This window comes from Capsicum annuum, chromosome 12 (genome assembly GCF_002878395.1).
Source record: "Capsicum annuum cultivar UCD-10X-F1 chromosome 12, UCD10Xv1.1, whole genome shotgun sequence".
NCBI classification, from domain to species: Eukaryota; Viridiplantae; Streptophyta; class Magnoliopsida; order Solanales; family Solanaceae; genus Capsicum; species Capsicum annuum.
In genome coordinates this window covers 53205835-53233097 of record NC_061122.1, presented here as the reverse complement: position 1 = coordinate 53233097, position 27263 = coordinate 53205835, and the positions used below count along the sequence as shown (strand labels likewise).

Sequence of the window (27263 nt, the reverse complement as noted above, 5' to 3'; positions counted from 1 at the left end):
GAAATATTAAGTCGAACCTCAACAAAAAGAGCTACCCAACCTCAGTATAGCCTTTCACTATTTTTCGCCAACCCAAACCCACAACTCGAAGAAAAAATCAAAACCAGTAGAGAAACTTCTACAGCTTCACTGGAATCGGGGCTGGATTGTTGTTTTCTAATTATGCTGGAGCCTCGACAGACCAAGCAGTCAACAATAAATATTTCTTGACTAGATTTCACCGAAAAGAGCTCAGAACAGTAGTGGGTTTGGAGTTTGTGGGTTGTTCTCTGGCAGGTTTCACCGAAACTGAGCTCGATGGGGTCAAGTTTGGTTGAGAAATCAGATGCGAGATGGGAACTGGTTCGCCGGACCTCACTGGCGGAGCCTATTTTGGTGGAAATCGTTGGTTTTCATTGTTTTAAGGCGTTGGTTAGCGTCAGTGATGTTTTTTCAGTGATAAACTCACCGGAGCAGTCAGCACCCCTATTCTCTCTCTCTTGATCTCTCTTCCTCCTTTACCTCCTTTCTTTCTTGATCTCTCCCTCTCTTATCCTCTCGCGCATCTAATTTTTCTCTTTGTTTCTTTCTATATGTAATTTTGTCTGTGATTTATGAGGGTGAGAATGTGTGTTTGTTCATCCCATTATGAGTGACGAAAAAAAAATAAAGATAGAGTTCTCTCTGTATGTGTTAATGGTGTGTGTTCTTTATTCCCCTTCCAGTGGATTCCCACTTGTGTGGTCCCCCTTTCAAAAATGTGACCTCCCCCTTTATTAATGTATTGTCCGTATGTATATATTAGGATGGGATAGTGGGGTAGGGTAGTGAGGTAGGGGTAGGGGTAGGGGTAGGGTATGGGGTGAGGGTTGAGGTGTCCGGTTTTTAATTGGAGAGGTTGTTAGGATAGGATCAAAACAAGATAAAATTTGTTAAGGGTTGTTATTTTTGTCATTTTATGAATGGATAATTACATGGATGAGATAAGGAAAAAATGGGTAAAACGATATCGGGGAGGGACGAAATTACGTGTCTACAATCACACTTTTCATTCAATTCACCTCTAAAAACCAACATTCCACCTCATCTACCGTCATACAAATGTTTTATTTTGCACCATCTCATTAAGCTAGTTCCCATATAATGTAGTGGGAGTATTTTTCATTCACATCTTATTCAATTTTGAACACTTTTATTTGTTTTCATCACACAACTCCCAATCACAACAAATCAAATTACTACATCATTAGATACTTCTTGAGGTCTCACTTTCACCTCTTTTCTTCTTGTTTTTCACACTTCTTAACTTATTAAATTTTCACTAAAGTTCTTAGGGGTTTTGTATCAATTTCAGGTCAAACAAAGAAGGATAAACATGCTACATATAAGGCTACTAATAAAATTGGTTGAAGTCTTAATAAGGCTAACTAGGATTATGCACAAGGGTAGGTTACAAAGGGTATAAAACATGGCTATCAAAGAAATGCATATATCATCTCCTAAACCCACACTCTTTATTTCTATTTACATGCACACTAGGCAAGTTTTAGAAATCAAATGTAATAAGGAATACACAAAAATCTTAAACCACACATGGAACATGCTCAACTCAAGTAGCATCATCATAGACTCTTAACCCTATAATCACATGAATTCAACATTAAGCCAGCAACACACATAAGTCATAAACTTGAGCCTAGGAGTCTCAAAAGTAGTAACTCACACAAACAACATACTTTAACATACAAACTAACTTGCATCATGCAATCACACATAAAACCAACCAGAATATCTCACTTACCTAATCAAAAAAATTTAAAATTTACTCCTAAAAAGAAAAAGGATACAAGGTTCAAAGAGCACCCACGTGGAAAAGAACCAAAACAAAAAGTGTGCACCTACTAAACTAAACCAACTAACACTAAAACTAAAAAGCAAAAATATTTTTGTAATTTTTTTTAAATTCAGGGAAAAACTAGAAAACAACTAGAAATTAAGATCCTACAACATCAATCTACCCAAAACATGGGAATTTCCCTACCCGATACTTTAAAATATACTTTTTCCCAGAGTAAAATCAAAAGTAAGGATATAAAATACTCCTTGAGGTCTCTAGGCTTAGCTATTAGCATCTTTGAACAACAAGAGGGTTTGAGAACCCCACACTTAGTCTCTAGCATGCTCCTTAGCTCAAGTCTCCGGTACTCAGACTTTCCATCAACCTGTGACTCAAAACAAAACAAAAACTATGTGAAGTAAAAACTAAGATATTGAAAATAAAACCTACCTTAATTTGGGTTGTCTCCCAAGTAGCATCTGATTTAGTGTCACAGCATGACCCAACATCACTACTTAATCAACTTTCTTCATCCTCTTCACTCTGGCTTAGAGGCAATTTTCCCACTCTCTTTTGACCTCCTAAGTTTAAAATCACAAGGTCAAGTACTTTTTCAATTTTAGCCTTTTCAAGCTCATCAATAATCCTCAACTCAGGCTTAGGTACTGGCTTGGACCACTGAACAAGACTGTCCGAAGAGGTCTTTGGTGGTGCACTTTATACCACCTCACGCTTGTCCACTTCCACCATTGTAACCATACATAAATCTTTGTAGTGGGAAGGTGGATTAAGTGTCTTATAAACTCTGAAAATAACCTTTTCATCATCCAATCTCATTGTGAGAGTGCTCTCTCATATATCTATCAACGTTCCTCCCGTGGCTAAAAATGGAAGCCCCATAATGATCGGCGCCCTACTATTTATATCAAAATCCATAATAATAAAATCAGCCGAAATTACAAACTTACCAACCTTTATTAACATGTCCTCAATTATTCCTTTGGGCTTCATTATTGTTCTATCTGCCAATTAGAGCATCAAAGGGCATAGTCTCGGCTCACCCAACCCAGGAGTGTTGAACATGGGCAGAGACATCAAATTTATACTTGCCCCCAAATTGTTCAAGGCCTGGACCACTTCACTGTCACCAATCTTTATGGGGAGGGTAAAACTCCTTGGGTCCTTAAGCTTTTTGGGCATTTTTTTCATTACCACAAAGCTGCACTCCTCCGTCAATGCTATCATCTCAATGTCCAGCAACTTTACTTTATTAGTCACCACGTCCTTCAAGAACTTGGCGTACATAAGAATTCCCTGTAAAAGATCTAAAAGAAGCAAATTAATGTAAAGCTCTCTAAACGTGTCAAAGAACTTCTTGGAGTATGCACTTCTTTGGCTTTCTTAAATATCTGTAGGAATGGTGGTGTTGGTCTTTCTTTCTCAATAGCTTTTGTTTTTGGGTACTCAAAATTCCATAAATTTTCAGCAACTTTGTCTGCAATCGATTGAGGAACCAACTCTACATTTACCTTCTTATTTGTCTTTGGAGGCCTATTATTCAACTATTTACCGCTCCTTAAAGTGATTTGCATTACTTGTTTTGGAGGTTAATTATCACTTAGAAAACCACCTTAAGTCCTTGTATTCAACGCCTGCTGCAACTGCCCCAACTACTGATCTAACTATTTTTTATCTACTTACTAATTTTTTATTTCAGCAGCCATCTGTTCTTGGTTGGCCAGAATCATTTTTAGTGTCTCTTCAATGGTACTAGCCTGTTATTAGGTTGTTGTTGTTGATGATGTTGATTATTTCCCCAAGAGTAATTTGATATTTGATTCCACCACTTTTGGTTGTACGTATTACCATAATTTGGCCTCTGGGCATTGTCTACAAAGTTCACCATTCTAGATTTACATCACACATGTCTGCTTAATGCCCACTATTTCCATAAATTTCACACCATAAATTTCACACCACTTCCGAACCTCTAATTAATTATGTAACTTAGCCCCACAACTACATTGTTGAGAGGGATGTGAGAAATAATTTAAATACATTCATATTTTATCTTTTACTTGAACCAAAGAGAGAAAATAAACACACTCCTATCCTAAATGCAAATTATAACTCCATTCAATTAGAAGATTACACGTTCTATATTCTTGTTCCTCCTCCTAGGTTCACAAGATGATTATACATGTATTCTAAGGATTGAAAGTCCTTAAAATAGTGATAAAAGGGATAAATAAATAACTAAATATGATAAAAAAAAACAAAAAAAAATCAATACATAACAATAATACTCATGTTTTTTGCCTTAACCCCAGAAAAGGGTGTTTAGCCGCTCATGGACGTAACCGTAATTGCAATGATTGAATACATATTAAAATCCATAAAAAATAAATTAATGGAATAAAAACCCTAATTTAAGTGTTATCAAGCCTCCCTTAAAGTCCCAAGGTCGTCTAAGGTGTGAAACATAACAACTAAGTGTCCTATTTATCTTGGACACAAGCTGCCGATTTTGACTTAAGGTCGTGCCACGCCCTTATCGCGGTTCCTAGGATCTGTAGAATGCCCTAATAGTGGTTATTTACTGTATTTGATCATTTATAGTGCACCCAAGTATGTGGAATAGACCTAACTTGGTTCCTAAGGTCCGTGGCACGCTAATGACTCCAAAATGTCTAATTTAGGTCAAGTCTTGTCCCAAGTGTTTGTCTATCTATTCCAAACTTTGTGGTGATGTTTTTAATTGATTTACATATTTTGTATCATGAATATTTCACCATGATAAACTCACAAAGGATACTATATAATCAAACATCACGAATTAGATCTCAAAACAACATACAATCCAAGACGATGAAATAGTAACTTAAGTTAAGTACTAGTTTTGTCCTTTTAATCTTTAACTTAGTGTTTTGTATCTTGGATTGTTCCGAAATTAAAAACTTTAAAAATTTAATCCACTCCTTATTACACACTTATATACTTAGTGACTAATTACACACACTACAATCCATCAAGATCAACTAAAATAACACATAGCTCAAACTAGTAACACTAGTTCTCTTGTTTAAACTCTAAGTGACCAAATTGATTCCAAAGTTGTTTAAAACATACCTAAAACATTGTAATCAAGTATTTTAAAACCTAGATTATCAATTATGTCATTGACCACTTATTAAGCACATAAGAAGTCCTCAAAATAAGGCTAATTAAGCCCGGATAACAACACTAAGGTGCATAAATCCACCTCACATCATTATCTATTGGCATCTCAACTTGAAACTTGTCAATACTAAAAGTTTTGACAATATAATGCTAGGATTTCGATCTATGATCATGTGTAATCGATGATGCGTTATCATCATCTTCATTATCTTTATCGCTCTCTTTTTCAGATCCATCTTCTTCTTCATCATCTCCTACCTTATGTTTCTTTTCCCCTTATTATTCACTTTCTAATTCTTCTTCATCTTCACATTCCTCCTCATCTTACTTATCTTCATCTTCTACATCCTCATTATCTTCCTCACTTTTATTTTCATCACCACCCTCTATAGACTCTTTTTCACCTCCCTCGATAACTTTTTCTACATTATCTATTTCCACAACTTCATTGTCTACAAAAGGTTTACCATTATTTTTTTCTAAAGGAGCTTGTCCAGCATGCTCCTCCAAACCCATCTGTACTTTAGCCTTTTTGGTTGGTTGGTCAGAAGTTGATCCACTTTTATTTTATTTTCTTTTGGGAGACATCTTTATCTACAAACAAGTAAAAAAATAAAAAAAATTTCAATTGATGTATGCATCATTTAAAAAAAAGGTAACACAAAATTTAATAAACACAACGTATTACAAAAAAATCAATAGATGACCCATCTATTGCAACATGTGGGCCATCTTTTGGAAAAGCTATTTTGATTTATTCAAACACATAAACCATCTGTTGCAACAAATGGGGCATCTGTTGAAATAATTCATGCATATTAACTAACAGATCACCCATTTATTGAAATAGGTGGGTTATCTATTAGAAGACCTATTTTAGTTTCTTCCAATAGATGACCCATCTATTACCATAGATGGGTCATCTGTTGAAAGAACTCAAACCAATAGAAGGACCGATTTTGATTCTTCCTACAGTTGACCCATCTGTTTCAATATATGGATCATCTATTTGAAACAATTAAAACAATCTTCCAACATATTACACATTTGTTTATCAATACACCACTAACACCAACAATACGAACAACACCAACAACATCATCAACAAAATAAAAAAAGAACACAAATAAACAAACAAACAAATAAAACAACACCAACAACACCCCCACCAACAACACCAACCAATAAGCAACACCGTTAACATTCACCCATAATACCAACAAATACCAAGTGAAGTAGTGAAATGAAGTGATGATTCAATACAACAACACAAACAATAAGACAAAATCGTTAATCTCTGAAAAAGGTCAAAGGTCAAGTTTGTGAGCAATTTTTACAACAAGAACAACAACAACAGGAAATTATATTTCACTTAGAAAGAAATGAAAGATATATCCCATTTACATTTTACATCAACCGTCATACTAAGAGAACAACAATGACAAAAACTAGGGTTTTGAGGGTTCTTCTTACTTTTTCAGCATCAAATTCGAAATTGTTCACCCATTTTTTAAGATAATGCACTAAAGTTCTTTTTAATCATTAACTAAAAAGACCTAATTTTTCAAAAAAAAAATATCAAACTCTTACCTACAAAGAGAGAGAAAATGACGGATACAAGGAAGAAGGAAGTCAAAAATAACAATTGATATGGTCGAAAATGGGAACAAAACTAATCCTTTGTAAAGAGTTTGAGCAATCTGTTCAAACAAGATTGAGTAGTTGAGAAGAAATGAAAAGTAAATGAAATATTTTTTTATTTTCAAAAACTAAAATAATTAAAATGATTGGGTACCCCTTGTATACACATTAATTAGGGGGTTGATTTTTATTTTGGAAAGAATAACAAGTTTTAAAAATATTAATTTGGTCTCAATTATCTTATCGTAATTAATTTTTTAAAAGGGAATTTGATTTCGACCCTTCCCTTTGGTCAAAACTAACTAAACTTAATTTGATGTGAAATTGATTTATATTAAACCATTATTAGTACGAAATAAAATTAATTTTACTAAAATTACCTTTCATTTAATAAGTGCAATTGCAACCTTAATGAATTGTAATTTTAATGATTTATTCCAATAGATGATCCATCTGTTGCAACAGATGCCTATATTTGTTTTATTATTTCTAATAGATTACATTAATAATTAAACAAATAAATAAAATATAAAATTTCACTGGTACATATGATAAACACTTACAGTTTAAGTTTTAAAGTCAATGTAATGACCCAAACCGAGGTCCTGGCTGCGACGGACATCCCGAACCATAAAGTATGTAAAACCCCAACTTAGGATAAGGAGTCCCACATCGGCAAAACACAGGAGGGATGATGGGTATATAAGTAAGAAATCCTTACTCTCTAATGATGTGTTTTAAAGCCTGAGAGTCTAGGCCCAGAGCGGACAATATCATTAGGGATAAAGAGTAAGGGGCCTCTCGAGCCTTCGTAGTTTGGGATGCCCGTAGCGGCCAGGGCCTCAACTTTTTTGGTGACGCAATGGTATCAGAGTTGCTCCTGTGTCAGCCCTATCGATATAGGTCAAAGTTCAAACTAAGTTTAGGCAAATCCTGGTAAGGCAGGGCAAACCTCAATCCTGAGTCTAGGCAAATCCCATTCAGTGAGGCAAACCTCAGCGAGGACGCTGAGTCCATAAGAGAGGTTTATGTAATACCTTAACTTAGGATAAGGAGTCCCACAGCGTCAAAACACATGAGGGATGTTGGGTACATAAGTAAGCAAGCTTTACTCCCTAATAACCCATTTTAATGTCGTGAGGGACTAGGCCCAAAGCAGACAATATAACTAGGGATAAGGAGTAAGGTGTATCTCAGGCCTTCATGTTTCAGGATACCCATCACAGCTAGGGCCTCAGCTCAGGTCGTTACACAAGTTGAGGGAAAAGGACCAAAGTACCCCTTGACCCTTAAAAAGTTGAAACAGTAAAGGAATAGACCCCGCAGCACACCCTCTAGTCCGTGGGAGTATCCTCTATGATGCCCACCTTATTTTGAGAGAATAACACCCGTGGCTTGGCTTATCGCCTGCCCTTACTGTCTCTCATAAAAAAGGCCATAACTTTTTGCTCGGGTATCGAATTAAGAAAAAATTGGTATCGTTGGAAAGATAACTCAATTATTTATCATTTGGTGGGTTTTAGATGAAAAATTCTAGATATATAAAAAGTTATTCAATTCAAATTAGACCCTTGTAGAATCAAATACAAAGATTTGGCCGAATCAAGGGCTCTTAGCTCAACTTCTCTCTAAGTGATTCCTATGAACATTTTTTACCTCGAAAGCACTTCACACACTAGAATAATGATAATGACACATATATTCACATATAAATTATGGTATTAAAGTTTACACACGTAGGAATGATGGTTCAAAGTCTAGCCCAAAAATGTGGGGTGTTACAATCAATATTCACATAATCAAGCGATAGAGATCTACTCAATATTGACTAATTGTGCTTCATTCGGTGGTATAAAATTTGGTTTTGATCATGGTAAATCTTCATTGTCGCTTACGTACCCTTTTTCAACTTTCACATTTTCATACTTTCAAAAAAGTGTAGCATGCCTTTTATGAAGGAATTTGGCATCAACTCCATCATTTGGTACTTATAATCCATAACTCAAATACTTGACATAAGAGGCAATAAAAATACCTCAATCTCTGTATTTGTTAAAATCAAATAAAACATATCTAATTAATTTATAAGTTGTGAAATTTATGAAAATAAATCATGATAAGTACTTACAGGCTACCAAAGGATTGTTGAGCAATTCCTTTAACACATTCTACATCAATGGATTGCCCTGTAGAAACCAACTATCACTCATTTTATCCTGGTATGCTTTAATCATCGATCAATTAGTACGAATCATTTGATCCAAAAAGCTACTTAAATGAAGGTAAGTAGGAAACATTATATCCATCTTTTGTATCTCGAACAACGGTTCAGAATATTTTTTTGCTGACATCAAGTCATAAACTTGGATATGACTCTCTTTTATAAAAACGATAGCCAATACCCAATAAAACTCACCATCACAATTAACTGGATGTACACTTCGTCGGTCAAATACCAAGGTAGGATAGTTGGAATGCCAAAATCATTGATGAGGTTTCTTAAAAATTCCTTATTTTGAGCAATTTCTAGATGCTTTCAATAATACCTTTCGTAGGTGTTATTGATGTATTCTTTGAACAAACAGTTGGCTATCGCGTATCTGTATTGTTATTACTTTTGCATCTTGGTCTTTTTTTGGAGATAGTAAAATATGATATCAATGTGTTGCCCATATTATCAAACATTATAATTATGGAAAAATAAAATTATTTAACAGATACAATTAAACAAATATAAACATCAAATATAGTATTAATAGTAAGATAAATGACATTTAAACATCATTTTTAAGCAAGTGTTGAGTTGTGACATCAATAAAATGAATTCTTCATTTTGAGATGTGCAACAATAAAGTTGAATATATCAAATTCAAGACCCACTTGTTTCAATTTGTAGTGGTCATCCTTTTATTTTCTGCATGATTTATATGTGTAAAAATCATATTTGTATAAGAAGTTTATGAATCAAAATTTTTAAAAATGATTTATGTCATTACATACTTGTTGGCATAAAACTTTAAAAGTCCATCGATAATCCATTCCAAATAAGTGTTGATCAAATGTGTTGGATCCTCATTAACGATATTGAACCCTTCAAACAAATAATTTTGATGTTCATCCGTACTTTCATCCAGACTAACAGACTTAACTTTTTCTGCCTCATTGAAAGCAGTTGTTGGATTATCAACTTTGATAGTATGTTGTTCAGAAGTAGCATGTATTGTGAGATCCACCTAAAAAGCTAAAATTATCAATGATTATCAAAAATATACAAACAAAATGAAACATAAAAAGATACATAAAGTTATGCAATAGATGGGTAATATATTGCAACAGATATCCTGTCTATTGCAATAAGTTGAGGGTAATATGTTGCAACAGATATCCCATCTATTGCAATAGATTACCCATCTGTTTCAATAGATATGTAGGTTGTTGGAACATATAATAAATATTTACCTTTTTTTGCTCATTATGCTTTGTTATGGCCCTTGTATATTGTTCAACATTGCAAGAAAAAGGAGTTGCAATTTTTTTATACTTGATAATACCTTAGAAATTGCTTTCTTTCTCCTCTTCATCTTAACCTCTAATGGAGTGAATGGATCTATCCTCTTTGATGGAATAACACCCCTCATAGATGTCAATTCTTTACAGTAACAATTAATGCATTAATAGCATTAATCACCCCATCATTTTTTTCTTGAACTCTTGACATTTGCATGCCCAACATAAGCTATGAGGGGCAAGATCTCTAAATGATTGACTACTCTTTTTGTGTGACAAATTTTTAGTATGTCAATTTAAAGAAGGGGTATATCGGCCACCAAATCGGTATGATCATAATCATAATCATCTCTTGTTTCAAAAATTGTAAAAGGCATATCAACCCACTTATCAACACTACCAACCCCAATAGCAGCACCATCACTACTAGCAATTACAACAATAACTCCATCACCACCACTATCACCAATAAAAACTCTATCGCCCCCAGTAGCACCATCAACAACAACATCACCAAGAATAAGTCCACCCTCTCAAAATGCTTTTCTTTTAATGTTTGTTGCTCACATCGATTCCTTTTGTATTCTATCAATTATCTAGGGTCCGATAAAATTTGCATAGACGGTAAAATAATAAGAAATGGAATCTTCAATTCTCATTTAGTCAGAACAAGCCACGGATGCATAATATAAAATAAAATAGTACATATATGAGAATGATGATTATATTATTTAAATAAATTATTAATTAAAATAAAAACTAAATTAAAATTAGACTTACCGCTTTCTAGGGTGATTGAAAAGTTCAAGAAATTTTGCTTTTTTATCATTTTTGGCCGACAACAATCTCAGAATTTTTGGACATGTAACTTCTTTTTGGTAGTTCACTTGTTTTCTGAGATAAGGAATGATTTCAAATGCCCAAGCCTATAAAATTATGTTAATATATCAAAAGCAGTATTCAATAAAAAAATAAATGAAACATAAAAAAAGAAATATTTACCCTGAAAAGCCATATAAGTTGACTCTCTTTGGCGTTAATGGACTCAACAAATATTTGACATTCATTTTGAAGCTTTCGTGACCCCAAGGATAGCTGTTAAATGCCTCAAGATCCTCGAAGATCTTTATTAAATCAAGATCTTGATTATGTACAAACCAAATCAAGCACAATGACTACTTGTGCTTCTTTGAAAATCTTTTATCTTTCAACTCTTCTATCAAATTTATGTTTTTAAAGCTTGGGCCAACAAGAAACAACAAGTCATCACCATCACTTGACTTGTATTTGGTGTGCGGGGTGCTTTTTTGTGTTATAATAGGTATAGGTTGAGAAGGAGGATAGCATTTTCGTCCAGTAACTATAGTAAACTCCTTCCAACCAAAATAAATGGGCATGCCTTAGTAATTTATCCATACCTCATCCATTTTATCTTTATTTTCATACATAAACCTACATTTGAGAAGACCATACACCATTGTCATTTGAAAATGAGCATTACTGTCCTCCGACAAATTAAGATATCTCCCAAAGCAGTTGTTTCTAAAATAAGCATCCAATTTTTGTTCTCAAAGTATTTTTCTGAAGGTATCAAAAGATTTTTTCATAGTTGACTTCATCACACAATCACCAGTTAAATCTATGGCACTATCACACTACATTCTCGTAGAAAAACTATCAATACTGAAGGTTTTGACAAACTCTACGGTGGAAAGGCTATTAGGATCAATATTAGCATTTGGGTCATGTTGAATTTTAGAACTAAATTCAAAATCTCTTTTGAAGATTTCCTCTTCCTCATATTCATTTTCTTTTTCTTCTACTTCTGATTGAGATTTTGCTTATACAGCAAGCTCATATAGTGGTAAATGTAGTCTAGCTACTTCAATTATTCCTTTACTTGAACTTGATTCACTTTCATTTCTTTTGAGATACATATTATCTAAAAATAAGAGGAAAATAAAAAATATTATAATTAATTTATGCACCATTAAAAAAAGTATAGGAGTAACTGTAAAATTATAGTTCCTACAGATCACTCATCTGTTGCAACAGATTAGTGATTTGTTGTAATAGATTACCCATTTGTTGCAATAGATGAGTGATCTATTGGAAATAATAAAAATAGATTCAAGATTGTTTTGATTTCTTTCAATATATGACCCATCTATTGCAATAAATGGGTAATTTATTGGAAGAGATAAGAACAGTATTGGAAATAATGTTTTGATATCTTACAACAGATGGGTAATATATTGTAACAGATGAGCCATCTGTTGGAAGAAATTAAAATAATACTAAAGGCATTTTTATTCCTTTCAAAAGATCACTCATCTGTTGTAATAGGTGGATAATCTGTTGGGTGAATCATAAAAGTTATTCCAACAGAAAACTATCAAGACTTTTAATTTCTTCCAACAGATGAATCATTTGTTGCAACAGATTACCTATCTATTAGAAAAATCATCAAAAGTATTTACAGTCACCTGTTGGAATAATTTTTTAGATTTTATCCAATAGATGGGTCATCTGTTACAACAAAACAAACCAGTAAAAATAAAATTTTAGCTATATACATTCACACATCAACAACAATAGCACCATTTATCAATACATCATGTTTACCAATACAATAATACCAATAACACAAATAAATCAACACCAACAATACCAATATTTACATTTAGTAATACATCAACACCAACAATATCAATTTACCAACAACACAAACAAAATCAACAACATTAATATTCAGCTCCAACGCCAGAACATTTATCAATATTTACAAATACAACCAACAACAACAACAACAACAAAAACATACTTTAAAATTCAAGTTCACTATTTTTACAATAATGTTCGAGAATAAGAACTAAAATAACAATAAAAATTATATTTCACAAATTAAGGTACCATATGACAATAATCATATTGTAACACCCTTGTAATTTTGGTTATTTTATTTTTTGGCCTTCTCATTCTTAAAATATCAATATTTGACTTATTTTATATTCAGGGATGATAAAAGGATAATCCAAAAGAGTTTCAGAATTTTTGGACAAGGTTCAGAGTTGTTTTGGGTCACAGAGGCAGTAAGCCTCATGATATTGGCATGCCACTGAGGTTGGTCTCTGAGATAACCTCTATGACATGAAATATAATCATCGTGATAAGGTCCATGATACGGAGGTTGGACCTCCGTAATAAGGTTTGTTCCATAAACCTATAGTAATTTTGGACTGTCTTGTTCTTTTAAAGTGGGGTGAGGGGTAAATGGGTCCTTTCACCTATAAATAATTTTTTATCACTATAAGGACCTGTTTATATCATTTTTCAATATACTAAGGTTATTATTAACTCTCATACATTCTCTCTCAAATTTCTCTTTTTAAGTCAAGACTAGGGTTCAAAGAGGTGGTCATCTAAGGTCTAAGGGTATCAATTTCTTCAAGTTCTTGGTAATTAAGGCATGTACCTCTTTCCCTATACTTGTGTTCTTTTAATGGCGTGAAAATTAATTTATTATTTATGATTTTGATGATGCGTTTTGAACTATGGGTTGAGGGTGTGAATGTGATTGGTTTAAATGTCTTTTATGGTTTATTATGCAATAACTATTCTTTATTTATTATTTTAAACATTGTAGGATGTATAGGAATGGTAATTAAACTAAGGGGTCATGGTTAATCACCAAGTTGATGATTTTTCCTTGATATATGGTGTTGAAAATTATGTGTCCTCAATTATTTGTGAAACTGACAATGAATATGATTTTGTCTCATAGTTTGACTACTCTTGGAATCCTTGTATTTTCATAAATAATAAATGGAACATGAATTGGTTTTGTTTGGCGTTCAAATGGTTTTGAAAAGGCCTTGGTAGATATGGCTTTGGTTTTTAAATTGGAAACTGTGAAGTCAACTTGGTTTAATAGTTTTGTATGACAAAAATAGAATAGACTTGCAAGCTCTAATTTCAGTATAACGATACCAACAAAAAATGCCTAATTAAAAGACTCCTCGATAAATGATTGAGAATGTGTAAATGGTTTTAATATGGACTTAAAGGGGGTTGTGTAGCAAAGTCGAGGAAGGTGGAGGTCTCGAGTGGACCAATACTGGAAACCATGTTTGTTGACGTGAGGTTTGGTCATGGTGACCGTATGCATAAAACACACTTTATAGTTTGGGAATGGAATTAGCCTTCTTGGGTTTTCTTTGGTACGTGCGGCTAACATGCACTGGTGACCTTTCAGTAGGGGGAGCTGAATCTATATATTCCCGCAGGTGCCTTTAGGATGTAGAGCTACACAGTCCAGGCTAATGATTTAAAAGTGCATGCTAATCCTTATTTCTTTTTCCTCGACATATGATATATATATATATAAGTATCGTATATAATATTTTGCATTGGGCTTTAATTGTATTCATATTATGGATTATGTCATTACTTTACTCATTTATCCCTGAATTACATGCTAGCGCTCCAACTGCTAACCGTATTCTGACGCTGTATCCCCACATGATGCAGGGTCCAAAGGTAAGTATACCTTTTTTGTACAGTGATCAGGTGTTCATGGTTAGATCAAGAGTTAACTTGAAGTGGTAAGTTTTTCATCCTTCAGAAGACTTTCTCTCATGTTTTGGTTTCCCTTGTCAAAGACTATATTTTAGATTTATTTTGGCTATGGTCGAGGACATGTTCCGATATTTTATTGGTATTCAGTTTTGTTAGAGACTTTGTTGGATTAATGTGGATATAGGTATTATGGTTGATGTTCAGTATTAGTTTTGGTACTGTGGATGGTTTTTTGAATAATGATCTCATATAGACTTTTGGGTTTATCTTTACTATCTTGTCATACATATATTGGTTATGTTAGAATGAGCTAAGGGGGTGATCTCTGATCTTTGATGGACTTAAGATACCCATCATGGGCAGGCCCTAGTTTGGGTTGTGACAAAGTTGGTATTAGAGCCTAGGTTTCAGTGTCATGGGGTGTCCACAAAGTCATGTTAAGTAGAGTCTCTTTTATGGGTGTATAGTGCACCACACTTATAAGAGAGAGTCTATGAGGCATTTAGGAATGTTTTCCTTTCTTGTTTGTCTTATTTTTAGTCTATAGAGTCTAAGGTCTTGGATTCTAATAACTCCCATTTATCTGCCTTATAGATCATGCATCCCATACGATCTGGAGCTCATGGAAACTCATTCGTCCCACGTGAGGACAATGTGGGTAGATGTCATCCAACTTATGGGGTATAGATACAGTCAAGGGTCGCTAGATTTGATTGTTCCTGCAAAGCTCCACCGGTCTCCTCTAATCCTTCTCTAGAGGGTAACACTCTTGTTCAGTTACCTCAGAGAGGTATCACTAATGATAAGTTCCACAATCCATTCACCTGATTAACCTAGTTAGTGATATCTCAGTCACGTTAGACGGGTTCTGCTGGTATTACTGGGAGTTCATCTGAGGCTACTTGAGTCAACTAGTTTATGAGGTTGAGCCCTCCAACTTTAACTGGTACTAAGGTTGATGAGGATTCTCAAGGTTTTATAAATGAGATGGAGAAGATCTTTTGGGTTATGCATGCTACTGAGGTAGAGGGTGTGGAATTTGTTGCTTATCAGTTGAACAATGTGGCATACCAATGGTATAAAGAGTAAGAGCGGCTTAGGGGTAATGATGTTGAGTTTTCTTTATGGAAGGATTTCTCTGGTGCCTTTTTTGACCGCTTCTTTGTTCAAGAGTTGAGAGAGGCAAAAACGGAGGAGTTTGTGAATTTAAAGTAAGGCAAAATGTCAGTGAAGGAGTATGTCTTGAAATTCCACCAATTGTCATGATATGCTCCTGAGCTAGTGTCTAGCATGAGGGCTAGAATAAGGAAGTTCATTTTTGGTTTGTCTCATAAGTTGATTTTGGAGAGCAAAGTTGCCTTGTTAAATAATGATGTGGACATCTCTAGCTCGTGGTGTATATGCAACTGGTTGAGGAGGAAATAAAGAAGCAAGCAGATATGGGGGAGAGGCAGAGTAAGAAGTTTTAATATTTAGATCAGGATGAAAGTCAGCAGCAGAGTGGTAGAGATGGTGGGAAATGGTCTAAGAAAAAGTTCAAAAATTTGGGTTCATATTCAATGGCTAGTGTTCCCTATCTAAAGACACATGGAGATCATCGTTATAAGGAAAAAGGTGTCCAATCTCAGGCCAGTGGGGCATAATCCACTTTGTCATATCCTTCTTGTAGACTGTGTAGTCAGTTGCATCGTGGATTCTGTGATAAGGGGAAGAATTCATGTTTCAATTATTGCCAGCTGAGATATATGCTTAGGGATTACCCTGGTATCAAAGTTTCTGTAGGAGCTAATAAGGTTCCACTTTCCACATCGTTAGCTTCTACACCAAGGGGTGCCACTTCTAGTACCAGTACAGGTCGGAATCATTTGTATGCTCTTACTATCCATCAGGAGTTTGAGGCATCACCTAATGTCTTCACTAGTATGTTAAAACTCCTTTCTTATGATGCGTAATATTTACTTGACCTAGGGTATACTCTTTATTATGTGACCCCATTTGTGGCTGTGCATTTTAGTTTCAATCCCGAGCATATTTTGGACCCTTTTTTATTTCTATTCCCTGGGTGACTCAGTGGTTTCTAAAAAGGTCTATAAGGATTATGTGGTATCTGTTGGTGGTAGGTAAACTTTGGTGGATATGTTTAAGTTAGACATGCTAGATTTTGATGTTATCTTAAAGATGGACTGGTTGCACTCTTAATATGCCTCTTTAGAATGTTAGACCCATAAGATCATCTTTAAATTCCCTATGAGTTAGTTATTGAGTAGGAAGGGAGTTCCCTAGTGCCTAAGTGGAGGTTCATATCTTACCTTAGAGCCCAAAAATTGATTTCCAAGAGGTGTCTTTATCATCTGGTCTGGGTTAAGAATTCTAACTCAAAGGTTCTTTCTTTACGATTTGTTCCCGTAGTTAGGGAATTTCCTGAGGTTTTTCCTGATGATCTTTCAGGTGTCCCTCTCTATGGAGAAATTGATTTTTGGATTGATCTTCTTCTGGACACATATAGAATAGCTTCAGCTGAGTTGAAAGAACTTAATGAGCAGTTAAAGGATCTTTTTTATAAGGGTTTCATCCACCCTAGTGTGTCTTCTTGGGGTGCTCTCATTCTTTTTGTGCGTAATAAGAATGGTTCCATTCAAATTTATTTGATTATCGTCAGTTGAACAAGGTAACTGTAAAGAATAAGTACCTGCTTTCTAGGATTGATGATCTATTTGGCCAACTTCAGGGTGCTAAGTATTTCTCTAAGATTAACCTTTGATCGGGCTATCATCAGCTTAATATTAGGGAGGAGGATATCCCTAAGACTGACTTGCATACTCGGTATAGATATTTTGAGTTCTTGGTTATATTTTTTGGGTTGACCAATGCTCCGGCGGCATTTATGGATCTCATAAATCGGGTATTCTGTCAGTTGTTGGACTTGTTTGTGATTGTGTTTATAGATGATATTCTGGTAAATTCAAAAGTGAGGTGGATCATGCCAATCACCTTCGTGTTGTAATGCAGACCCTAAAAGATTAGCAAATGTCTGCTAATTTTTTGAAATGTGAATTTTGGTTGAATATTGTTACTTTTTGAGGTCATGTTTTCTCTAGTGAAAGGATCATAGTGGATCTATAGAAATTTGTGGTGGTTAAGAAGTTGCCTAGACGCATGACTCCAATTGATATTTGAAGCTTTTTGGATTTAGCGGGTTATGATAGGAGGTTTGTGGAGAGCTTCTCATCGATTGTTGCACCTTTGACGAGGTTGACTCAGAAGAAGGTGAAGTTTCTATGGTCCGATGTTTGTGAACATAGTTTTGAGAAGCTAAAAGATAAATTGACTTCTGCTTTAGTTTTGACTTTGCCCGAGGGTAGTGCTTTTGTGGTTTATTGTGATGTGTCCCATGTGGGACTTGGTTGTGTATTGATGCATCATGGCAAGGTGGTAACATATGCTTCTAGGCAATTGAAAGTTCATTAGATATATTATCCATCTCATGATTTAGAGTTGTTGGTTGTGGTATTTGTATTGAAGATTTGGTGGCATTATTTATATGGGGTCCATGTTGATATCTTTTCATATCATAAGAGCCTGCAGTATGTATTCACCCAGAAGGATTTGAATCTTTGACATAGGAGATGGCTTGAGTTACTCAAGGACTATGACATGAGTCTCCACTATCACCCAGGTAATCTAACGTGGTTGTTGATGCTCTTAGCAGGTAATCTATGGGGAGTTTGTCTCATGTGGAGGAGGAGAAACAGGACTTGGAGAAGGATATTCACCATTTGGCTAATCTTAGAGTTTATCTCTTAGATTCTAAGGATAGTGGTCTATTTGTTCAGGGGGCAGAGAAGTCATCTCTTGGTGTTGAGTTAAAGGAGAAACGGGTGTTGGATCCCATCTTGATAAAAATCAAGAATGATGTGGGTAGGCAGAACGTGATGGCTTTTGAGATTGGCAGTGATGGTATCTTGAGGTACCAATGAAGGTTGTGTGTTCCTTATGTAGTTGGGCTGCAAGGTAGAATTTTGGACGAAGATCATGAGTCATGTTATTCAGTTCATCCTAGTTTGACAAAGATGTATCACAACCTTAAGGAGATCTATTGGTGAAATAACATGAAGAGGGATGTAGCAAATTTTATGGTTAAGTGCATGGTGTGTCAACAAGTAAAAGTGGAGCAGTTGAGGCCTGGTGGGTTGTCTCAAAAAGTTGAGTTGCCTGTATGGAAATGGAAAGTGATAAATATTAATTTTATTATTGGTCTTCCATAGTCTCGAAACTAATTTGATTCTATTTAGGTCATCGTGGATAGGATGACTAAGTCTTCTTACTCCTTGCTAGTGAGGACTAATTATTCTGCCAAGGATTGTTCGAGGTTATTTATTCAGAAGATTGTGAAGTTGCATGGCACTCCAGTTTCCATTATTTTTTATTGGGGTACTCAGTTCTCATCTCATTTTTTGCGGTCATTTCAGCAAGGTTTAGGGACTAAAGTGACCCTCAGTACTATTTTTCACCCGCAGACGGATGGATAAGTGGAAAGGACTATTTAGACTTTAGAGGATATGCTTTGAGCCTCTATAATTGATCATGGTGGTGGTTACGTTGACCACTTACCTCTTATAAAGTTTGCGTACAATAATAGCTATCACTCTAGCATTGGCATGGCTCCGTTTGAGGCGTTGTATGGTAGAAGGTGCAAATCTCTCATTTGGTGGTTCGAAGTTGGTGACACAAGGTTGGTCCCAATTTAGTTCATCAAGCTATGGAGAAGGTGAAGGTAACTCGAGATAGGCTTAAGACTACCCAAATTCACTAAAAGTCCTATGCGGATGTGAGGAGAATAGAGCTGGAGTTCAATGTGGGTGATTGGGTGTTCTTGAAGGTGTCTCCCATGAAGGGAGTGATGTATTTTGGAAAGAAGGGAAAGCTCAGTCCCTGTTACGTTGGTCCTTATATGATTTTTGAAGAGAGTGTGAAGTGTTGCTTATGAGTTATATTTGCTTGTAAGTTTAGGTTCTATTCACCCTGTGTTTCATGTGTCCATGTTGAGGAAATGTATGGGTGATCCTTCCTTGGTGGTGCCTATTAAGAATGTTGGACTATTGAGAATGTTGGTGTCTTGGATTCCTTGTCTTACGAAAAAGTCCCAGTAGATATCTTAGATAGACAAGTTCGTAGGTTAGGTACTAAGGATGTATCATTGGTAAAGGTCATTTGGAGGAACCATAAAGTAGAAGAAGCTACTTGGGAAGCGAAAGAAGATATGAAGGCTAAGTATCCATTTCTATTCCATGTGACAGATGAAGAAGCTTGAGGTATGAATTCCATTCTTCTTTGTTGTTATCCGGGTTTATCTTTTGATTTTGGTGTGTTATTATCATTCTCATATGAAACGTGTCCTAGCTTATCATTTGAGGGCGAATAATCCTAAGGGGGATAATGTAACACCCTTGAAATTTTAGGTATTTTATTTTTTATCTTTTTGTGCTTGAAATATCGATTTTTGACTCAATTTATGTTCGGAGATTTTAAAATGGTAACCCAGAAGAGTTTCAGAATTTTTGAACAGGGTTCGAAGTGATTTTGGGTCACGAAGGAAGTAAGCCTCTGTGATATTGGCATACCACAGAGGTTAGTCTCCACGATAACCTCCATGACACAGAAGATAATCACCGCAATAAGTCCCGTGACACGAAGGCTGGACCTCCGCGATAAGGTTCGTGCCACGAACCTATAGTAATTTCGGGTTGTCTTGTTCTTTTAAAGTGGGGTGAGGGGTAAAGGGGTCCTTTCACCTATAAATAATTTATTAATCACTATAAAGACCGATTTCTGTCAGATTCTTAATATACGAAGGTCACTATTCATTCTTATACATTCTCTCTCAAATTTTCCTTTTCAAGTGAAGACTAGGGTTCAAAGAGGTGGTCATCTAGGGTCTTAAGGGTGTCAATTTCTTCAAGTTTCTTGGTAATTAAGTCATATACCTCTTTCCCTATACTTGTGTTTTTTTAATGGCATGAAAATTAATTTATTATTCATGATTTTGATGATGCGTTTTGAACTATGGGTTGAGGGTGTGAATGTGATTGGTTTAAATATTTTTTTCATGGTTTATTATGCAATAATTATGTTTTATTTATGATTTTGAACATTGTAGGATGCATGGAAATGTTAATTAAACTAAGGGGTCATGGTTAATCCCCAAGTTGATGATTTTACCTTGATATATGGTGTTGAAAATTATGTGCCCTCAACCTGTTTGTGAAATTGACAATGAATATGATTAGTTCTCATAGTTTGACTACTCTTGAAATTCTTGCATTTGCATAAATGGTAAATGAAACATGAATAGGTTTGGTTTGGTTTGGCTTTCAAATGGTTTTGAAAAGGCCTTGGTGGCAATGACTTTGGTTTTTAAATTAGAAACTGTGGAGTCAACTCGTGGCAAAAATGGAACAGACTTGCAAGCACTAATTTTGGTATGACGATACCAACGGGAAATGCCTAATTAAAAGACTCCTAAGTAAGTGGTTGGAAATGTGTAAATGATTTTAATATGGACTTAAAGAAGGTTATATAGAAAATCCGTGGAAGGTGGAGGTCCCGGGGGGACCGATACTGGAAACTCATGTTTACCAACATGAGGTTTGGTCATAGTGACCATGTGCATGAGACACACTTTATATTTTGGAAATGGCATTAGCCTTCTCATGTTTTCTCAAGTACGTGCGGCTAACACGCATTGGGGCCCTTTCAGTAAGGGGAGTTGAACTCATATAGCCCGTGGGTGCCTTTAGGACGGCAGAGCTACACAGTCCAGGCTAATGATTTAAAAGTGCATGCTAAGCCTTGTTCCCTTTTCCCCTATATATGATATACATATATTTATGCATTGCATATGATGTTGTGCATTTAGTTTTACTAGTATTCATATTATGGATTATGGCACTACTTTACTCCTTTATCCCTAAATTACATGCTAGCGCTCCAACTGCTAACCGTCTTCAGATGCAGTATCTCCATGCGATGCAGGGTCCGAAGGCAAGTCTACATTTTTTATATAGTGATCAGGTGTTCGTAGTTAGATCGAGAGTTAACTTGAAGTGGTGAGCTTTCATTCTTCGGAAACTTCATTTCATGCTTTGATTTCCTTTGTCTTACGACTTTATTTTAGATTTTTTTTGGTTATGGTCGTGGGCAGGTCTGGATATTTTACTAGTATTCGATTTTATTAGAGGCTTTGTTGGACTATTGTGGAAATGGGTATTATGGTTGATGTTCGGTATTAGTTTTGGTATTGTGGATGATTTTTCGGATAATGATCTCATATAGACTTTTGGGATTATCTTTCCTATCTTGTCATACATATATTGGTTACGTTGGAATTAGCTAAAGGGGTGATCTCGATGCACTTGAGATACCCGTTATGGCCAGGCCTTGATTTGGGTTGTGACACATATTAAGAGAAGAAATACCATAAATTAGAATTTTCTTGAGTCCCCATTTGGTTTTTAAGCAACAAATATTAAAATTGTTAATCCATACTAGAAGAGAAGTTAACTCAAATTTCTCTTTTTCTTCATAACTAAAAAGTCCTAATTTTTTATCTGTGAAAGTCGAAAAGAAACGATGAAGTACTCTAAGTTGTTTTTGCCGGAAGTCGCCGGAAAATGTTGTCACGTCTCTTGACGGTTAAAAGACGAAAAGGAACAATAAAAAACTTGAAACTATTATCATAGAGATTGAAAGTCATGGAGATTGAAATTCGTTGACGATGGTTTGTAAAATTGTTTGCAAAACTGTTGGAGAAGTTATAGAGAGAGAGTTGAGACGGGATGTTGGAGAGAGGGGTGTGCATTGATTTATATTTTAAAATTTTTAAAAATATTAATTAAATCTCCAATTAAATTAATCAAGTCTTTGAGCATTATATTTGATCAATGTCACCAATACTAATAAAAACTTAAGAAACACCTTTTCTTCAATTTTCTCAACCAACTATGATAGTAAACGTAGCACCATCCTCCTCCATCAATTCTCCGGTAGCTTTTCCGGTTAAACGGAATTTGAAGATCCAAACAACTCCGAAGCCTTTTGTTCTCCAAAGTAAAGGGTCCATTTTTTCTTGTCATCTTCGGCAGAAAATTACATGTAATGGGAGAATTAATGTTGCTGTAAATGTGGAGATGAAGGAAGGAGAGAAAAAAAGAGGTGCCGTGAGAATAGTGAGTATTGTTGGAGAGGCTAGTGTTAATCCTCTTAAGTCTGCTCCTTGGCTTCATGTCATGCTTCACACTGTAAGTATTTTCCAACTCCAATTACTCTCTTCCACTCCCAACTTATATACTTCCTTCCTCCCAGTTTATATGCCACATTTGGATTTCAAGAGCCAATCAAATTTCCCTTGATCAACATTTTCTTACATGTTTATTTGAAGTTGTTCATTAATTTTGTGAGCTATAGTTATTTGAATGTAAATTATCATATTAAGGGTAATTGTGCATTTTAAAGTTAAATGGTTATAAATATAGAAAGGTATCATCCTTTTAGGTATCGACTGAAAGGGAAAAAGTGTTACATAAATTAGAATGGCAAGAGAGTAATTTAAATTAAGTGTTACATAAATTAGAATGGAGGGAGAGTAATTTAAATTGTTACTAAATATACAAAGATATATTTTAGGAACTAGCCAATAATGAAAGGGTGTTACACAAATTGGACAGAGATAGTAATACATATTGTTAGAAAGAAGTAGTGGCTATGTTTTGATATCCCATATTGGTTAATTTAAGATCTTCAATCTGATGCTTGGGATTTTGAAAAAAAATATTGTATCCTTTTTTCACTTTTGTGTAAATTATTCTTAGTTTCATGTGTTTCGACAAGGAATATGAGGTGATTTAGCTCATGTTGTTTTAGTTTTTGTTAGATTACATGTTCTGCTAGGAATTGATGTTGAGCTGTCAATTATTGGAAATAGGATGGCAGCCTGAAATGAGGCAGCGTAATTCAAATTTCTTGATGAAATTGTCTCAAAGTCTAGTGCAACGTTAACAGGCTAATACCAATTCAAGCCATTTCATGAATAAAATGTGACCACTAACCAAGGTTGAAGATTCTAAGGAGCCTATCCTCAATCTTCTTTTGAAATCTCACATTAGTAGAGGAAGAGTGAGGATTTGTTTATGAGGAGTTAGTTATTTTTTGGATTAAATGAGACCAGCTATTTTTTACCAAGTCTTGTAGAGTTTGTGGATGTTAGAAATCATTTTCTACTTTTTCACTGAAGGGCTATGTTGTTCGGACACTTCAAAAATATCAACAGTTGTGTGTTGCGATTTTCCAAAAGTAGCGTATTTTTGGAGAATCTGACATGGGTGCGACGTTGAAAGAGAAGAGTCCATGCAACTTAGATAAAGGGGGGGAGGTGGAGTATTTTCTCATTTTCTAATTGTCTCTTTGATTCATGGCTACAATTCAAAAGTATCAATAGCTGCGTGTTGCGATTCTCCAAAAGTAGCGTATTTTTGGAGAATCTGACATGGATGCGACATTGAAAGAGAAGAGTCCACGCATCTTAGATGAAGGGGTGGAGGTGGAGTGTTTTCTCATTTTCTGATTGTCTCCTTGATTTACGGCTCTGTTGAGTAATATTGGATGTACCACATTGTGATAATCTTGATTTTTGACAGTTAGAACCATGTTGCTCGGACTCTCAAAAATGTTGTCACACCCGTCGGATCCTCCAAAATTTTGGAGGATCCAACATGCACCCATCGACATTTTTGAAAAATTTGAGCAACATAGGCAGGGGCGGATCTACAGGGGTTAACTGGTGGCATGGCACCCGCAAACTTCGATCGGATAACTCTGTGTGTGTATATATATATATTGAATAAAATCGATATATTATTTAAGTGTCACCCGGTGCAGCAGTTGAGGAAGTAGTGTCATTGGCAAACGCGCTGAAATTTCACGTAGTATACCAGAGTTCAAGTTCAGACGCCAGTAGTATTTTGTTACTTTTTGTTCGTTATTCTATTTTCTATAAGTTTTTTTCCTCTCGACTCAATCTTTGTTTAAGAATTTTTAACTTAAGTGTAGAACAAAATTGAAGATTCCTTCTTCCTTCAAATTTATAGTTAACCTCTCCTCGTAAATCATAATAATGATACTTGGCTTGATGTTATAATTTCTTAACAATAGAATTGAAAATATCCATTGAATGTTGGCAACTATTTTGTACTTTCACGTTGACTGATAGGTTGAATTTAACTCTTATTTATACAAGTTATAGTAATAACAACGACAACAAACCCAGTGTATTCCCACATAGTGGGGTCTGAGGAGGGTAAAATGTATGCAGTCCATGCACTACCTCCGGAGAAGTAGAAAGGTTGTTTTCGATAGTATTTATAATAATAATCACATTTTTATTATTTGATCTATTTGTCTATACAAATTGAAAAGATAAATAATCAAATCGAAACCCAAAGTCTATAAAATCGACAAAATATTTGTCTTATTTGACGCAGTGTAAATAGCAAAACGTAAAGCAAAAAATTAATTGATTTCCAGCTGAATTCGTAAAAATTAGGTTCTTCGATAATGTTTCAATGAAATTTTTCTTAAAAAATCTTTGACTAACAAGCCAAATTCCAGTGGGATGCCCATAAAAATTATTCTTTTTGAGTAGTAGCTTTAACGTTAAAAGTGACATGACACCCGCAACCTCAAAATCCTAGATCCGCCTCTGAACATGGGTTAGAACAAGGGTGTTTTGCTTTTCTACCTGGTGTTCATTGAAATATTCACCCAAGACTACTGTAACTACTCTTTCTCCCCTCTCTCTGTATGCCCACAAGCCACAAGCATAATCATTCTTTAGACATTGCTATAGAAATGGCTTGTGTTTTGTAAGAACATTGCTTTACTTCACAGTTATGAGAATATACATATGCAATTGTATTTTGTTGACGATATTATACTTTGCTTCCTTTTACAAATGCAAGGCAGAGAGACTGAAATGGGTTGATGAAGAGTTTGAAATGATGGTCTTTTCCGACAACTTTGTCAATATGAAGATGAAACTGTCAACCACGTTAGAAATGAGCTGGATCGTGCTGACATTTTGGTGGTCGTTGCTGTCAGAAATGAAGGATCAGTCAACTGGATACAGTCTAACAGCCAGAGTGTACCAAACATCATATGCTTTGATTCCTCTTTGGCACTAAGAAACAAACTAGGTGGATGTTTTGTTGAAACTAAAAAGAGGGGAGACATATTTAGCAGTTTACTTCCATTCTCTCAATCTAAGAAACTGGACGAATCTGTGGAGATAGCCCGAACAGTGTTTGACGCTTGGGAAAGGCATAATTCTGATGACATACGGTTCTGCTTATTAGTTATAATTAATGCTTATATAACACCAGTTTCAACGCTGAAGAACCTTAGAGCAAAAGGATTCTCCACCTTGAACTGCGGGCCTCAGATATTAAATTGTCTACTGGATCCTAACTGTAGGAAGGCACTTCAATGCTTGAACAACTGCAGCCCTGTAGATCAAGTATGCAATTATCGTTGTATTGCCTCATATGAGAGCAAATACCTAGAAGAGTTCTCTCTCTGTGTACTGCAGAAGAATAACTGTCTTGAACTCGATGCAAAGATCCCTGAAAAACCTTGTGTGCCTCCAATGTCAGAGTTTCGAGGGGAGAAATTGTCTCCTGAAATTGCTGAGGACGTCTTTGTGGGTTGGTTAGGGACATTGGACTGGAGTTGGCGCATTGTAGCAGGGCAGAATCCAGCTTATGACCAATTCCCATGCCAGTACCAATTATTCTATCGGGGTAAAGCAAGAGGGTCATTCTGGTATGAGCCAGCTTTTCAGGTAAGAACGCTTGAAGGGTACTTGGTCTGGAGAAGGCGGAAGTATAGAGTGAAAAGAGGAAAAGTTCCCGGAACATTTCACTTCAGTGTATTGGATAATGGAGTTGTTTCTAACGAGTTCTGGACAATTGTAGATGTTTCTGACGATTTGAGCTGGGGTCTGTTCCACTATCATGGAGCTGCACGAGTGGCGGGGCAGTCATATACCGGGGCAGTTCTTGTCAGCCCAGATGGAGAATATCCAGCTCAGAAGGACAAAGAAAGGTTGGTATCTGCATTGGATGGATGTGGTATCAAAGAATGGGAGCTATTCAATGTTGATAACTGTTCATGTGAAGATGCACCACTGGGACTTCCAGAAGGCTCAAGTCTGCATTCTAAAATTCAAGTCCATGGCCAGAGGCATTCTTCAGTCTAGGAGCCTGCATTTTTTTGTTAAAACTAAACTTGTGTTTTGTATGGTTTATTGATAGGTCAATCATGATGAATGAAGATTGTTACATCCTATTGTAAAATTATAGCGTACTTGTGAAGGGAATAACTTTTTGTTACACATAATTAGGAGAAATTTTTTAGTTTTTAACTTCAATTTACCTTCCTTTCTTCTACTTTTCCTTCTTGTGATGAAGTACTTCAAAAAGAATGGAAGGCT

General features: G+C 35.4%; 1 protein-coding gene across 1 annotated transcript; it reads left to right on the top strand.

Annotated features, from left to right (window-relative positions):
* Positions 1-22722: 22722 nt before the first annotated feature.
* On the top strand, positions 22723-27245 carry LOC107849258. Its single transcript, XM_016693877.2, is given in 3 exon segments — positions 22723-23019; positions 25735-25798; positions 25801-27245. Coding segments are annotated over 3 exon segments (1590 nt in total). The 3' UTR covers positions 27030-27245.
* The last annotated feature ends 18 nt before the right edge of the window (positions 27246-27263 follow it).